The sequence below is a fragment of the Stenella coeruleoalba genome, assembly GCF_951394435.1.
Source record: "Stenella coeruleoalba genome assembly, chromosome: 16".
Lineage (NCBI taxonomy): Eukaryota > Metazoa > Chordata > Mammalia > Artiodactyla > Delphinidae > Stenella > Stenella coeruleoalba.
The window spans coordinates 26,649,980-26,664,943 of NC_137162.1; the positions used below are offsets into that span (position 1 = coordinate 26,649,980).

The 14,964-nt window shown below is 58.2% G+C and overlaps 2 protein-coding genes across 5 annotated transcripts; both read left to right on the forward strand.

Annotated features, from left to right (window-relative positions):
- Window positions 1-345: 345 nt before the first annotated feature.
- On the forward strand, window positions 346-2,072 carry NPM3 (nucleophosmin/nucleoplasmin 3). Its single transcript, XM_079900768.1, has 6 exons — window positions 346-475; window positions 765-850; window positions 1,091-1,210; window positions 1,308-1,401; window positions 1,760-1,881; window positions 1,977-2,072. Exons 1-5 carry the CDS (start codon window positions 358-360, stop codon window positions 1,870-1,872), a joined length of 531 nt encoding a protein of 176 aa, XP_079756894.1. The 5' UTR covers window positions 346-357; the 3' UTR covers window positions 1,873-1,881; window positions 1,977-2,072.
- Window positions 2,073-7,739: 5,667 nt separating this feature from the next.
- On the forward strand, window positions 7,740-13,495 carry FGF8 (fibroblast growth factor 8; the record flags this gene model as incomplete). 4 transcript variants are annotated; one of them, XM_079900040.1, is made up of 6 exons in its annotated part: window positions 7,740-7,771; window positions 7,866-7,902; window positions 8,431-8,517; window positions 8,742-8,922; window positions 12,095-12,201; window positions 13,045-13,495. In XM_079900040.1, 6 exons carry the CDS (start codon window positions 7,740-7,742, stop codon window positions 13,333-13,335), a joined length of 735 nt encoding a protein of 244 aa, XP_079756166.1. In that variant the 3' UTR covers window positions 13,336-13,495. The 4 variants fall into 4 exon arrangements, with proteins under 4 accessions (XP_079756166.1, XP_079756167.1, XP_079756168.1 ...); XM_079900041.1 differs by having other exon boundaries at window positions 8,775-8,922; XM_079900042.1 differs by lacking the exon at window positions 8,431-8,517.
- Between the last annotated feature and the right edge of the window lie 1,469 nt (window positions 13,496-14,964).

A 14,964-nucleotide genomic window follows, 5' to 3' on the forward strand; every position in this document is an offset into this window, starting at 1 on the left:
ATTGGAAAGGTTTCCATTCTCAGATACTTCTTTGACGAAAGCTTACCCTGGATTGGGAGAGGGGACACTAGACAGAGTGCAGAACTAGAGAAAATGGAGGCAGGAACCGCCCTCAGAAAGTCTTGAAGTGAGCAAGGACGTTAACGTTAGTCCCAAGTTGATGCTTTTGTGATGTTACTTGCTCTCTTTGCGGTCTCACAGACGCAACAGGTCTGAGGCTCCTGAACAAGACTGGGCTGATGGAGCCCCTGACCGGGGGCGCCTCGCGAGCGTCTCCTTTAATAGGCGGGGCCGGAACCCCAACGAGTCCCCGGCTTTGTACGTGTCGGGGGCGGAGCCGCAGACGGCCCTTGCAGCATGGCCGCCGGCGCTGCCGCCGCCTTAGCCTTTCTGAGTCAGGAGAGCCGAGCCCGGGCCGGGGGGTTCGGCGGTCTGCGAGTCCCTGCCCCGGTCACTATGGACAGTTTTTTCTTCGGTATTGAGGAAAGGAGGAGCTGAGGGTGGTGCGGGGGCAGAGGCAGGGCTGAAGAACAGGAAAGCAGATGGGTGCAGGACGTGGGTGGGGGCGGAGGGGGCCTCACACGCGGCAGTTGGAGCGGAAGGGGGTAGCCAGGCCCCTGCCCTAGTCGTGCTGGGCGGGGTCCGGGCCGAGCGCTCCAGGTTTTCCTGAGGAGCGGGCGTGTGAATGGCCGGTCAGCCCATGGCTGCACGTGAACGGGATTCGGAGAAACGCCCCCGCACACTCACCCTGTTCTCTCTTCCAGGCTGTGAGCTCTCAGGCCATACCCGCTCTTTCACCTTCAAGGTAGAGGAAGAGGATGATGCGGAGCACGTGCTGGCTTTGACCATGGTAAGGGGCGGGTAAGGGGAGTGGCGGGGAATAGGTTGACCTGAGCGGGCCTCTACCCGCGTGTCTCTTCCCCTCCCCCGCTTTACTGGGAGTCACCTCCTCTGCTTAACCCCCACATGGGGGTCCCCTGGCCAGGTGATCCAGGGACCCCTGAGGCTGGGCAAGTCGTAGGGTAGATGCCTCCGTTTGTGGTCTCCACCCTCACTGGGGAGACTCTGAGGCCCTGTGTACCCTTCCCAGCTCTGCCTCACTGAGGGGGCCAAAGATGAGTGTAATGTGGTAGAAGTCGTGGCCCGGAATCATGACCACCAGGAGATCGCAGTCCCTGTGGCCAACCTCAAGTTGTCCTGCCAACCCATGGTGAGTTCCCTTGGGGGATTGGGAGATAGGAATTGAGGACTTCAGGATTTCTCACAAGATGGGGTGGGCCAGACCTTCATCCTTGTCTTCTTCCCAGCTCAGTTTGGATGACTTCCAGCTCCAACCACCTGTAACCTTCCGCCTGAAGTCAGGTTCTGGCCCTGTGCGGATCACTGGGCGGCACCAGATTGGTGAGAGTCTTCTCCTTTGCCTCCAGTAGACTGTCCATCAGGACTCCTACCCCACCCCAGCCTTATCTCCCAGTGCGGTTCCTATACAGACTCTGTATGCTGTGCCCTCCACTTACTGTCCTACTCAAGCCGTTCTTCATGGAACCTGTCTCGGCTTTTTTAGCTCCAGTGGTGTGGACTCCTTTGGCTCTTTGTTATCTAGTTTAGTATCTGAGGTTTTTCCCACCTAGACCATAAGTTCTGGGAGGTCAGGGTCCCTACAAGCTTAGAGCCACAGGGCATGAATAAATGACCTGTAGTATGAAGGGGGTATGGCTTTAACTTCTCTTCCTCCCTTTACTGCTTGTGTGTCTACCAGTTACTATAAGCAATGATGTTTCTGAGGAAGAGAGCGAAGAAGAGGGCAGTGAGGAGGAGGAAGCTGAGTTGTGCCCCATCCTGCCTGCCAAGAAGCAGGGGGGCAGGTTCTAACCCTCCCTGGTGAGTTGGGTGGGAGGCATGCCCACCAGGGCCTGGGAGGGGACAGGAGGAGCAGATTTGGACCTAGATGCTGACCCCTTGTTTGCTCTCTTCAGGTCAGCTAGCTGCCTGCCACATGCACCATGCACCAGGTTCCTGTACAAGTTTCAAGAATTTTGTGTCTTTTCCATTGAAGAGGATGGGTAGTGGTGGGGTGGGGTGGGGTGGGTGGGGTTTGGTCTGGTGCTAGGAGAGAGGGGGTCCCATTCTCCATAGTGCCCTGGTGTTCTAATCCTGTACCACATCCAGAGCTTCCCTTTTCTTCAGGAGTGGGAGGAACTCTGAACTTCCATCCTGACCCTCTCTCCCCACTTGCCTGTGAGGTTGGAGGTCAGCATCTGAAGCTCAGGACTACACATTTTTAACATTTTTTTACATTTTTGGATAAAGGTTGAAATAAAGTGGTGTGGAGTTTTTTCTGCAGCTCATTTGTGTGGCTTCTTTCCCTGCTGGGGTGGCATTCCCCTAGGGACCACCAGGTGGCACTGTGGCAGCACAAAGGGTGGCCCTGGGCCTGGGGGAGGGTGAGGAAATGTGGGATCCTGCTCTTCCCAGGGCCCTGGGACTAGCCCAGGCCTGGGCCCCAAATGCCTTCCTAGAAGAGGACCTCCCAACACCAAGCTCGTTCCCAGTCCTTAAAGGTGGGGGAGGGCCATCCCAGGAGGTTATCAGCATCAAAACAAGGGGTCTGGGCCTCTGTCAGCACTCAGGCTGATGGGCAGGGGGACAGATAAGGGGGCTTAAGCAGCACGAGGAATGTGCATCCCTAGCCCCATGAGGGGGCTCAAGCCCTGAGAGGGCCTGTGAGGGGTAGGGTAGAGGCCAGTCTTTGCTCCTCCTTGCAGGCATGCAGGCCATCTCTGAGCCAGCCTGGGCCCTTAGAAACCTGATTCCAGGGGCCAGATGGAGGGGGCTGGCCAGATTGGGTGACAGGGAAACCAGAATCTGGGTGGCCTGGCATATGGGGGTAGAGAGGAGCCCCTGGGATTCAGCCTCCTGGGCTAAGGGGTTCCTGCCCCCCAGCCCTCTGCCTGGTCTGTGTGTGTGTGGGGGGGGCGGTCTCTGGTGCCTGAAATAAGGTGGTTCTAGGGCTTGGCTGCTGCTGTGCCAGGAAGAGAAAGGGATGTACCTGGTGTGAGCATGAGTGTGTATATGACCAAGTCTGAGGTCAGCAGTTCAGCAGCTGTGTCGGTTAGGGGGTGGGAGGGGTGGTCTCCGTGCCCCATAAACAAACAAACAAACAAAGGGTTACCTCATGAGACAGCTTGGGGCCAGACATGCTGAGGAGGGACAGAGAACAGTGCCTGGTGGGACCCGGCCCACTCCCTCCACTCTCTCCCACACTGGCCTCTGGGCGAAGGAGTGAACAAGTGGGAGGGGTCCCTAGATAACCCGAAGAGGCTGGTATTGGGGCAGGTGTGGTAAACTTTGGAGAGTGTTTCCCACAACACTGAAAAGCACTCCCTCCTCAACACATCCCTGGGGGAGTTTCCCTTCTCCCTGTGGTGAGGACCAAACAGGTCTGATTTTTAACCTGGCTTTTTCCTCAAGTTGAGGATAAAGGAAGATGATCCCTCTCTCTGTTGCGGTGATCAGGGTCGCAGGCCCCTTTCTCTTCTCCAGGACTTTCTTGAAGTGCTTCCACCAGGAACCGGGGTGGAGGGGGCAGCCAGAATGGAACCATTCACCTACCCGCGGCACGGGGTCAGGAGGTAGAGGGGACGGTGGAGCTGGCGCCCTCTGGTGGACGAGGTTGAAACCGCCTGTGGCCGTGCGGCTTCCCGCGCCGCCTCTCTAGGGGCTCTTAGGGGTACGCCGCGGTGCAGGGTCCTACGTGCCCCGCCAGTGGTCTGGGCGACTAAGGCCGACTTCATTCGTTCGTTCATTCACGCATTGGAAGGGCTCCTGTTAGAACCCTTCCCTTCTTCCTCTCGTCTATAGCCTCCAAAGTCCTTGGCACGTGCATGGTTGAAGGCGCAGTAGCCTGGCTGAGTGCAGCGAAGAGTCATCCCTCGTGGGAAGCCTCCCCAGCAGACATATCTACCCCCTGTGCGTGGCCCCGCCCAAATATTTACCCCCCGCGACGCGGCTGATCTCTCATTGTACGCCTTTGCTGGTTTCTTGGTGGGTCTTTCCCGCGGCCCCGGCCGGCGCCGAGCGCTCTCCTGCCCGCGGTGGGGGCCCAATCCACATCTGCTTCGTCCAGGAGTTTCCCGGCCCGACGGGGCGCCCGGCGGACAGAGCTGGGAATTGTTTTTTCTCCTTCCCCGCCCCCGCCTCTCCTCGATCCCCCTTTCTGCCCTCTCAGCGCACAGTAGGAGAGTTGCCAATTCACTTTGGCCCCTGAGAGCTGAGGGATGAAGGCTTACGCCAGGGTCTGCAGACTCTTGGAGGAGGGGCAGGACTGTATTTGGGGGGTGAAGTGGGACGACTCCCAGACCCGGGCCTAAAGTGCTTAACACAGCCTCCGCGATTTACATTTGAACGGTCGGCGGAGGGTCTGCGGCGCTTTGAACGCCGGGCGCAGGAGGCGCGCGTTTGAGCAAGCGGCGATCCAGGCGGCCCCGGCCGGTTGGTGTGGATTTGAGGGGCCTGGGGTTGTGCTGCGGGGGCGACCGATGCACTTGGAAAGAGGCTGAAGGTGTGTGTTTAGAGGGGCTATTTGTGTTGGCGAGAGGTGTGTGTTTGTGCTTGCCGGAGGCGATGGACACTGTGTGTGTGTGTTTTTGTGTGTGTGTGTGTGTGTGTATTTGTGTTTGCGGAGTGTGGAGGCAGCCGGGAAAGGTGGCCGGCTGTCACTCAGCGATCAGGTTGACAGGCGCTCCCTCATCAGGGCCAGGGAGCTCTGATTGCAGATTCGAGGAAACAAAATAGCAATTGTAATTACGGGGCTTTGATAAGATAAAGGAAGGAGCGAGCTGGCCGGGAGGTGAGTAAGAGAGCAAGGGAGGAGAGAGCGGCCTGCTGGGGCCCCGATGGAATATTTGCATCTGTCACTCACGGGGGTGTGCCCTGGCAGTACCCGGTGCCTGATGCGGAGGTGTCCTTATTGCTGCCCCCCTCCTTCTAGAGACAGGGACTTTTGGGGAGATGAGAAGAATCCCCCAAAATCGACGAAGGTCCAGTTGGGGGAGATTCTCCAAATATAAAAGAATTCTGGTTTGTACAGGCCCCTTGATGGAGGTTAAGGTGTAGGACTCAAACTCTGACCTCCACACTTTTAGGCCCTGGATTGCTCACCTCTGGGGGAGAGGGAGGAGGGTAGATTAAGATCATTGAGGTTCAGCCCAGCTCCTTCAAAACATTCTGGGGCTCCAAACCAGGGTTGGTGGAGACAGGTTGGACTGTCTCCACCCCAGTCTGGGGAAGGACAGGTGCCCAGAGTGACTCAGGTTGTGACTCCAGGACTATGCACACTAAGGATGGGCTGGATGCCCTGACCTCTGTCTGGGTCCTGCTCCCTGCTGTTCTCATCAGACTATTTTCAGAGGGCTGGGTCCCTGGTGAGGAGAAGGCCCTTCTCATGCTCTGCTCCCCATCTCTCCACTCATTGTTTAATGCATACAAATAAACATTTTCAAGGGCCTACTATGTGCAGGGCATGAGGTTAAGATAGTGAACATCTTGCCTGCTTGAAGCAGTGCAGCTGGGGAGTTAGACACCCAACAAGTGGCTGGCAACCTCTAAGACAGAGGAGCTCAAATGAAGGAAATGTGCTGGTCTGGGCTGTGGGCACCGGAGCCCACGGCACCTGTCTTCCCCCAGTGGGCCCACCTCCCAGTGGGGTTGAGAGAAGATGGTGCAAACCCAGCCCTTAGCAAATACAAGTGCTCAGTAAATGGTGGTGCTTATGATTATTATCTGTTGGGAGGGTGGTGAAAGCAAGCCTCCCCGTAGAGGACCCACATGCACTGAGGTCTAAATGCTCAGCCAGTTTCTCCATTATTCATTCATCGAATACTAGTTGCAGAACAACCCCTGCCCAGCTCTCTGCCATGAGCTGCAGCTTCTGAGCTAGTAAGACATGGTCCTTGCCAGGCGGTCTGTGTGGGCAAGAGCCAGTTGAGGGAACAGACTCCTGGAGGTGGGTAACAGGTGGGCTCAGGAAGTCTACTTCTCTGGGGAGGGATGAGATCTTGGGACAAGTCTTCTGACTCTGTTTTCCCATCTAGACCTCACTCAGTGTTAGTGTTATGGCTGGGAGTAGGAAAGGTAGGCCACAGAGAAAGGGGAGGTAGGCAGAACTTTGCTGTGCTGCCTACTGCCTCTGGCCTAACGGCTTCCTGGGACCACCCCAACCCCTCCAGCCCAATCCCCAAGGACGTGGCCGGGGCAGTAGGGCAGGGGAGGTCTTGGGTGAGGCCAGCAGCTGGGCAAAGCATCAGTGACTCCACCTGCTCCTCAGAAGTATCTGTCCCAGGGCACCTCTGCCCACCCAGGCTGCTCTCAAAGAAGCACCATGGCTCAGGGTTTCTCAAAGCCCCTGGAGGGAAGAAACGAGCGGCTGGGAAAGGCTTAGACGACTCCTTACCTTCTTGATACTCCCCCTCCCCCACAGTTGACACAAAGCCAGCAGTTCATGTCTAGTACACAGTAGGTGTGTAAATACCTGTTCAATGCACAAATATTGGGACTGAGAGAAAAAGCTGGGCAACCTGGATCTAAGTCCCTTCCCCAGGAAAAGCAGCTGAGAGCAGTTATTTTTGCGCCCTCTGCCTGCTTCTTTGGTGGGGGGGTTGAGGGTGGTGGCAGTGACTCTGCGTCTTACCAGGGACCTCTGGGCTCTCCCATAGTTGGCTGTGGTTCCTCTCAAGCTTCAGGCTAGTGTGTATGGGGGCGGGGGGGGGGGTACGGGGCAGGGGTGATGGTGATAATGGGGGCAGGAAGGGGAGGAGAAGATGTTTCTCCATCTCAGGGCCTTCTTGGAGACTGAGCGAGACAGGGGAGACCGGCAAGGCAGGGTACTCAGCCGAAAGATGGGAGTGGGTGTCGGGTCCCCGACGCAAGCATGCACTGACAGAGAGGAGCGCACAGCAGTTCACTCCAGTGTTAGCAGCCACTTGCAGGCGGCGGGCCCAAGCGAAGCACACAGTAGGCGGCTCAGAGAACCGCCGTATAGCCTGAGGCGTAAGTGGACAGGGTCCCACGGTGGAGACCGGGCACCTTCCCACTCGGGCTCACCGGCGGTCCAGGAAGCTCCAGCCGAGGGTCTCGGGACTCCACGGGGTGGGAAGCCCGAGGTGCCCCCCATCCCCGCCCGCCTGGACCCCAAGAGCGCGCCAGGGGACAGGCCGGGGTTGGGGGGAGGCGCCCACACCGGCCGCCCCCCCCGACGGTCCCCAGACCCCTCCCCTCGCCCAGACCCCCAATCCCATACCCGCCGGCCGCCCCGCCCCGGCCCGCCCCGCCCCCGCCCCGGGCTGGGTCCCGGCCCCCGCTCCCAGCCGGGGGCTGCGGGCTCCGGCCGCCCGCCCCGCGCTCCCCCTTCACGCCCGGTGCGGCGCCCCCCGCCGCCACCCTCCCCTCCCCTCCCCCTCCCTTCCCACTTACCCACCCCCCCCTGCCGGCCCGTTACCCTCCCTCCCGCTCCGGCTCCTCAGCAGCCAGCGGCCACCGGCTCCGGCTGCGGCGCAGAGGCACTCGGCGCGGCGCGGCGAGCTCGACATTCCCTGGGACCTAAGGAGCCGCGTCGGGATCGCCCGGGCTCCCGCCCTCGAGCCTTCCTCCGCCGCCGCCGCCGCCCTCGGCTCGTCTGTCCGCGGCCTCCCGCGCACCGGCGTGATCCCGCCGGGGCTGTGCGTGCTCCCCGGCCGCGCGCCATGGGCAGCCCCCGATCGGCGCTGAGCTGCCTGTGAGTACCGCCGCCCCGCGCCCCCGGCCGCGCTCCCGCCCGCCCGCCGCTCACCCTGCGCCCCTCTCTCCCCGCCCGCTTTTGTCTCCCACAGGCTATTGCACTTGCTGGTTCTCTGCCTCCAAGCCCAGGTAAGGCGCGCTGCGCGGAGGCGGGGGCCGGAGCCGGCGGGGGACGCCGGGGGGCAAGGTCGGGCAGGGGCAAGAGGACCGACCCTGCGGCCGCGCGGCGGGCTGGAAGGCACCTTAGAAATGCAACCCCTAACTACCCCGAGGAGGGAACTAAGGAACAGAGAGGTAGCGCCTGCCTAAGGTCACACAGCCAGCGAGTGGCGAGGCTAGAACCCGAGGTCTCGGAGTCCAGCTCTGTCTCCCACGCCTCCCAGCCAGGTGGGGGTGGATGGGGAACTCTGCGGGCAGCCACACCCGGCCGCCGAGGATGGAGGCATTCGGGGCCTGGGGGCGTTCGTTGTCAGAGGTACGGTGACTGTCTCAGGGACCCTCTCCGCGGCTCTCTGGGGAGGCTTGCGGCGGGACTGGCCGAAGGATCAGGTGCCTAGGTCCTCTGCGGTCTCAACATTTGCTCCGTGAATTTGTCTTTATAAATGTCAGGGGTCGGGCAGCGCTGCCTCCCGACTTAAAAGCGCCCTGCTCTTCTAGGAAGGCCCGGGAGGGGGGCCTGCGCTGGGCAGGGAGCTCGCTTCCCTGTTCCGAGCTGGCCGGGAGTCCCAGGGTGTTTCCCAACAGGTGGGTCCAGATCCTTCTCCATCCCGGGCTCATCCATGCTAGGACTGGTCTGTCCGACTTTCCTGGGTGGGGGTGGGGGGCGGGTGGCCTGAGCTGGTATGTTGGGGGGACCCCAGCCGGCTGCCTGGGGCAGTGGAGGGAGGTGCCGGGTGATGGGGGCCACTTGGGCCCCTGGGCAGAGTAGCATTATAATGGCGTGTTGTGTATTTTTCAATTTCCTAAAGGTAACTGTTCAGTCCTCACCTAATTTTACACAGCATGTGAGGGAGCAGAGCCTGGTGACGGATCAGCTCAGCCGCCGTCTCATCCGGACCTACCAACTCTACAGCCGCACCAGCGGGAAGCACGTGCAGGTCCTGGCCAACAAGCGCATCAACGCCATGGCAGAAGACGGGGACCCCTTTGGTAAGGCGAGCTGCGCTGCAGTGGGGTAAAGGTAGCCTGTGGAACGGGCCCCTCTTCCCCAGGCTGCCCTGCTATGACTGGACCTACCAGTCACATCTGCGCTGGCCAGAGGCCTGCACACTCCCCAGCTCAGAAGGGAAGGAGTTAAGGCGAAAAAGCATCTTGGGGGTCAGCTGGAGAAGAGAGGGTTGGGGAAGGGACCTCGGGGAGTACTCGGCCCACAGGTGCCCCTTCCCTGCCCAGCAGATGAATGAATCCAGGAATCTCCCTTTCCACCTCCCCCTTTCATACCCCTCCCCACTGCAGGTGGAGGCAGAGGGTTCAGGGGGAGGGGGCCCAGGTTTAAGGGAAGCTCTTGAAAGAGGATATGTCGCCAGGGCCCACAAAAGGAGAGTGGGAAAGAGAAGGGAGAGAAATCCCTTCAGCTCTCCCAGCTTGGGGGGGTGTTGCTGTGAACCTTTAAATACTTTGATCAGAAGGGTCAGTTACACATGGGGACTAGGCTAGGAAAAAGGCCCTCCCCTCTGCACTTGTCCAGGAACCCAGGCGGTCAGTCAGAGTGGGGCTCCTGGCTGCCGGTGGGGTGGTGAGTACAGGGAGCTACTGCGAGGTAGAGAGGCTGAGGACTGATTGATTTCTAAAGCATTCAATATTCCTTCCTTGAAACAAGGCCAATTTCCAGAGTCCTGGATGTACCAAGAGAAAAGCAAGCCCTCTGGGCTGCTGGTGTTGTTTTTAGAGAGCGATTATTGTGAGTTTAAAAACCTTTAAATAACGACCAAGTTAAACAAGCATGAAAGGAGAGGGGAAGACTCTATTAAAATGTAATAAAAAGGTGAGGCGTTTTAAGAGCTAAGAAGAAAAATGAAGAATGATATAAAACAGAAAAAGAACGAGGCTTTTTTTCAGATGTGGAGTTTGAAAGGAGTTGCAAGTCTGTAAATGTTAAAAAAGAGGTTCAAGATTGTTCTCTATGAATCTCTGGAGAGACCCCCGCGTCTGGCAGAGCGATTAAAACTCTTCTTACTTTCACCTTTTTTAACATTTCCTGAATACTTTCTCCTCTTCTCGAGCCAGTTTGGGGGATCGAGTATGTCTCGCTGCATTTTTTCTGCATCGACGTAGCTGACTTCCCTTCAAAGCTGGAGAAGGAGACATAATTTTCCTGGGATAAATCTGTCACTGGGGTGGAAGAATAGGTTTGAAAATGTTAAGCTTTCCAAAAGCCCAGTCGGGAAAGCTGCCGTAAAGTTCGGCCCCAGCTCCCCAGATCCATCCAGGAAGGAGAGTGGGGGCTTTCTGCAGTGGGGTGGGGCTGGGGGTGGCCTGCCTGGTGGCCGAGCTCCCCCGCTGGGCTGGCAGGGCCAGCCTACCGTCCCTTTGTCCCTCTAAACTGGCTACTTGCTGCCCTTCTTAGCTTCCAAGGAAAGGGAATGAATGCCTGGCTCCTCCTGGGTTTACTCCTATTGGAACAAATGGTCCAGCATCCTTGGGTTTTGGGGAGGGAAGAAGAGGCTAAGCTGCTCATGGGGGAATTCCTCTTCAGACATCAGAGGTCTGATGCCCACTTCTCTCCTTACAATTATAGGAGGCTTCCCAGTTTCCCTGGTCCCTGCCTGGTGAGCAGGAGCTGGAGGGCCCAAGAGCAAAGGCTTAGGGTGTATAGCCAGGACAGGAAGAATCTGGAGGAGAACAGCAGAGAAGTCCCAGTTGCTTCCTTATGGGCCCCAGGAAGGGACAGAGGGCTCCATCCCTATCTGCCCTGTTTGGCCAGAATTTCAGAATGGAATCCCCTCCCATCTTCTCCAGTCGGTGTCCTTCCTGGCCCTTAAAAATAGTTGCTCCTTGCCCTGGAAGGCAGACCAGGAGAGGGATGAGCAGACTGGCTGGGTCCAAGAGGAGGTGGGTGGGAGGGGAGGTGACAGCTGCATTTCCCTGGCTGACTTGGAGCCAGACTGGGGACTTGGCTACTGGGTCCCAGCTCTGTGCTTCTGTGAAGGGGGGCAGGTAGTCACAGGCTGGGCCGTGAGGGCTGCCTTGCTGACCTGTGCCCATCACCTCCCATTAGTTTCAGGGACAGAGAAGGTGCCACCTTGTCAGTACAGGCTGGGAGGCAGACCTGGGAGTACCCAAACTTCTTTCTCAAGGAGGGAAAAGGCTGCAGTAGGGAGGGCAGGAGACCCAGCCCCTTCTGTCCCATCCCAAACAGCTAAGTCGGTCCCCACTCCCTTCTTGGTGACAGCCTCAAAGGGAGGAGTTGTGCAGAGAGTGGACAGGGACCAGGGCTTCTGCGGCAAGCGGGCTGTCTAAGGGGAGAGGGGAGTGGGAAGAAGGCACAGAATTCAGCTCCCTGTCTCCTGGCTCTCAGTGAGAGGCAAGCACACCTGGTTTTCTCTCCTCCTCACCTACAGAAAGTGTTTGGTCACTGGGGTGAGAAGCCCAGTGCTGCTGGAGGGTGAGAGAAAAGATTATTGAGTTGTTGATTTCTGAACACTGGGGCTGGGGACTGGGGTGACTGGGAAGCGTGGGGAAGAGATAGCATCCTCTCAGCTGGTTCTGGGAAAGCAGCTGGCCATGGGCTGTGGGTGTAGGGAGAGCTGTCTCATCCCTATCAGCTTCTCAGCAGAGCAGGGGTAGGGTGGTGTGGCCAAGGCTGTGGGTTAGAATCCGAGACACCAGAAACAAGAGAGAGTGCTTTTATGTTTGACCCCAGGAGTGGAGGTCACCACTGCACCCCAGACATTTGTAATGATCTGTGAGGCATGTGCATATAATATTCTGAGTTGGAAGAATCCTCAGAGATCTTTGATTAGAAGCAGAATTCTAGTCAAATTAAAATTTACTTGAAGCCTCGGCATAAAAGTTATTAGTCTGGTTTTAAAAGAGGGTATTTTCAGTTTGATGGCTCCAAGACCCCTCTGCAGAAACCAGTTCATATGCCATGATCTCATTCACCCCCCTTCTGTAAACCCAGGTAAGGGGACGGTCTGAAGCCCAGAAAGGAGACTTGACTTTCCCAGGGTTGCACAGCATGTTAGTGGCTGGAGCCCACGCCTTGGGTACCTGGCTCTTGGAGCAGTTGCTTCTGGGAAGGGCCAGCTGGGATGGGGACATGGAGCACTGGGGGTCAGGGAGCTGCTCATAACCACTCTCCCCCCACATTCCCTGACAGCAAAGCTCATTGTGGAGACGGACACCTTTGGGAGCCGGGTTCGAGTCCGAGGAGCTGAGACAGGCCTCTACATCTGCATGAATAAGAAGGGGAAGCTGATTGCCAAGGTGAGGTCTTAGAAGGAAGGGAGGGGGCGGCTGGGGTCTGGGGAGCAGGCTGGGCTGGCTGAGCTCCTCCAGGATCCCAACAAGGTGGGCAGAGACAGAGGGCCACCTTGGGCTTACCTAATGATTGGATGGTGGGGGAGGTGAGGGAGGAGGAAGCTGAGAGATGAAAAGCTATAAAAGCAAAGGAGGAAGAAGGCAGGCTAGGGAAGGGGCGGGGGGGGGGGTGGTTGGTAAATTCCATATATCTTTTTAACAAATCGCCAAATTGCTTTGCTATTATGTCCAATTACATGGTACCAGCATTTGGAATGTTCAGTAAGCCGCAGGCCCAGCCCCTCGGCGGAGCTCTGAAATGGCCCCATTAGTCACGGCTCCTCTACAGCCTCGAGCTCCCCGCTTCCTGGGCTTCTGGGGCTTGGGGCTCAGCATCTCCTCACCGGCCTTCCTTCCCCCATAGGGTGGCAGCCCTGGGGCTGCAGGCCGGCATCCTGAGGGGCTGAGGGGGGCAGGTGGGAAAACGGGTGCTAGCAGCTTGGGCCAGACTGGTGGGCAGGAGGCCAGGGTAGGCAGGGGCTGGGCCCCCTCTCTGCCTCTCTGTGTTGGGGCCCAGCCCCTCGGTAGACAGCCATGTGTCACTGCTACCCAGGAGGACAGGAAGTTGCCGGGTGGGCTGTGAGTTGTCAGGGATTAGAGAGCGGGTGCCCGGGCAGGGGGTGGGGCTGCCCACCCTGCCATCTGCTGGGGTGCCCACCTGCTGTCTGGGGCCGCCTCCCCTCTGCCTCTGATGGGGGCGGGTTCTGAACAGAGCCCGGTGACACCGTGTCTGGCCCCCCCTACCTGCAGAGCAACGGCAAAGGCAAGGATTGTGTGTTCACGGAGATCGTGCTGGAGAACAACTACACGGCCCTGCAGAACGCCAAGTACGAGGGCTGGTACATGGCCTTCACGCGCAAGGGTCGGCCCCGTAAGGGCTCCAAGACTCGGCAGCACCAGCGCGAGGTCCACTTCATGAAGCGACTGCCCCGCGGCCATCACACCACAGAGCAGAGCCTGCGCTTCGAGTTCCTCAACTACCCGCCCTTCACGCGCAGTCTGCGCGGCAGCCAGAGGACTTGGGCCCCCGAGCCCCGATAGGCCCTGCCCGGCCCCTCCCCGCCGCTCCCAGCGCCGGAGGTTTCCTCTGGTGCAGGATGAGGTCTGCGCTACTGAAGGCTGGGGAGGAGCTGGGGGAGCCCTGGGCCCTAGTTGTTGATAATTGTTTGCTGTTGGGTTTTTTGTTGTTTTTTTAAACAAAAGAGAGGCTCTATTTTTGTATTCCACTTGGCTGTGGCGTCTGACTTCTTAACTCTCAGGAAGGCCAAGTGAGTGGCCTAGACTGGGATTCCAGCGGGGGTTTCTTGGGGGTGGGGGGCTTTTTCTAGTCCCGCAGAGGCGCTCCTGAGACCCCAGCAGCTGCAGGGTAAGACTGCTAGGCCGCCAGGGGCTCCATTGCACCCCCAGGTGGGGGCAGAGAGGAAAGAGCCTGAACTTTAGGTCAGATCTTTCAAGGGCGGGTGTCAGTGGAGGGTGGTTGGGTATTAGTTGCTATTAAATGACTGAAATATTTATTTAACTGACGTATTAAAAATGTGTGTTGGAGAGTGAGTCCTCCTGGGGTCAGCGCCCTCCCCCTGCGCTGCCCCAGCTGGCAGGCGGCTGAGAGATGCAGCAAATCAGGCAGCAGCTCTGACTGCAGCCTCCCTTCTACCTAAGGATCCAAACCTGTTGGCCGTCCCTATCATTGTTGCTGGAGGGGTTTTCTTGGGAGGACAGAAGCAGGGAAAGGAGCAAGAAGAGGCTCTTAGCTGGTCCTGGGACCTCTCAGACATGGGCTTTTAATAGGAGTCATTGTTAACACTTCCCCAGGCCACCCCTGGGCCAGAAATGATGACTTTGCTAGGACTGGAGTTGTAATCATGGATTCAGTGGGTCCTTTAAAAAGTGCCTTTCTGTGTATGCCTCGGTCTGTGTGGGAGACAGATCAGAGATGCCAGAGCTAGTTCTTTCTGAGTACCAGGCTCCAGAAAATGAAAGAAGAGAGCAGCTGCCGGGGTCCAAGGTGGAGGTATGTTGGAGGGGGGCTGCCAAGGCTGGTGTTGACAGTCGTGACATGAAACAAGTGTTAACTTTGGGATATCTGGTTAGAAAGCTATGAGCAGAAGGTGCTGAGCTCAGGCGCTGCAAAAGACCCCAGGGGACTGTGGTCCAGGGAGAAGCTGCCAACCTTGGAGAGACCAAGCCTAGAGGGAGTGGAACTGGCATTGGCCAGGAAGGGAAGCTCACAGGCCTAGAGCAGAACTCATCTCTGGCCAGGGGGGGGAAGCAGCAGGTGGTAAGTCAGAAGGACTAGCCTGTGAAGAAGGACTGCTATGGATGAAGGAAGACCAGGTCATGCTATGACAATGGTAGAGCAGGTCATTCATGGCGTGGGCAAGAGGACTGGCCTGTGGTGGGTGGAGGGGTGGGTTCTTGGAGGTGGACTGGTGAGATTGGCATCACACCACCCGGAAGAGAGCCCAAGCCCAGAGGCAGCAGGTCTCCTGAGGTCAGAGCTGGCCCAGTCATCATACCTGAGCTCTCATTCTGGTTGCTTCCACTGCCTTCTTTGGGCTGGTCCCATAGCACAGTTACTGGACGAATCCAGAAACCTCTTCCTTCTGGGCCTCTGGTCCTTTGGGTGGAGGGCAACCCAAGGCTTCCTAACCACGTGGGCCTCCAAGAGTT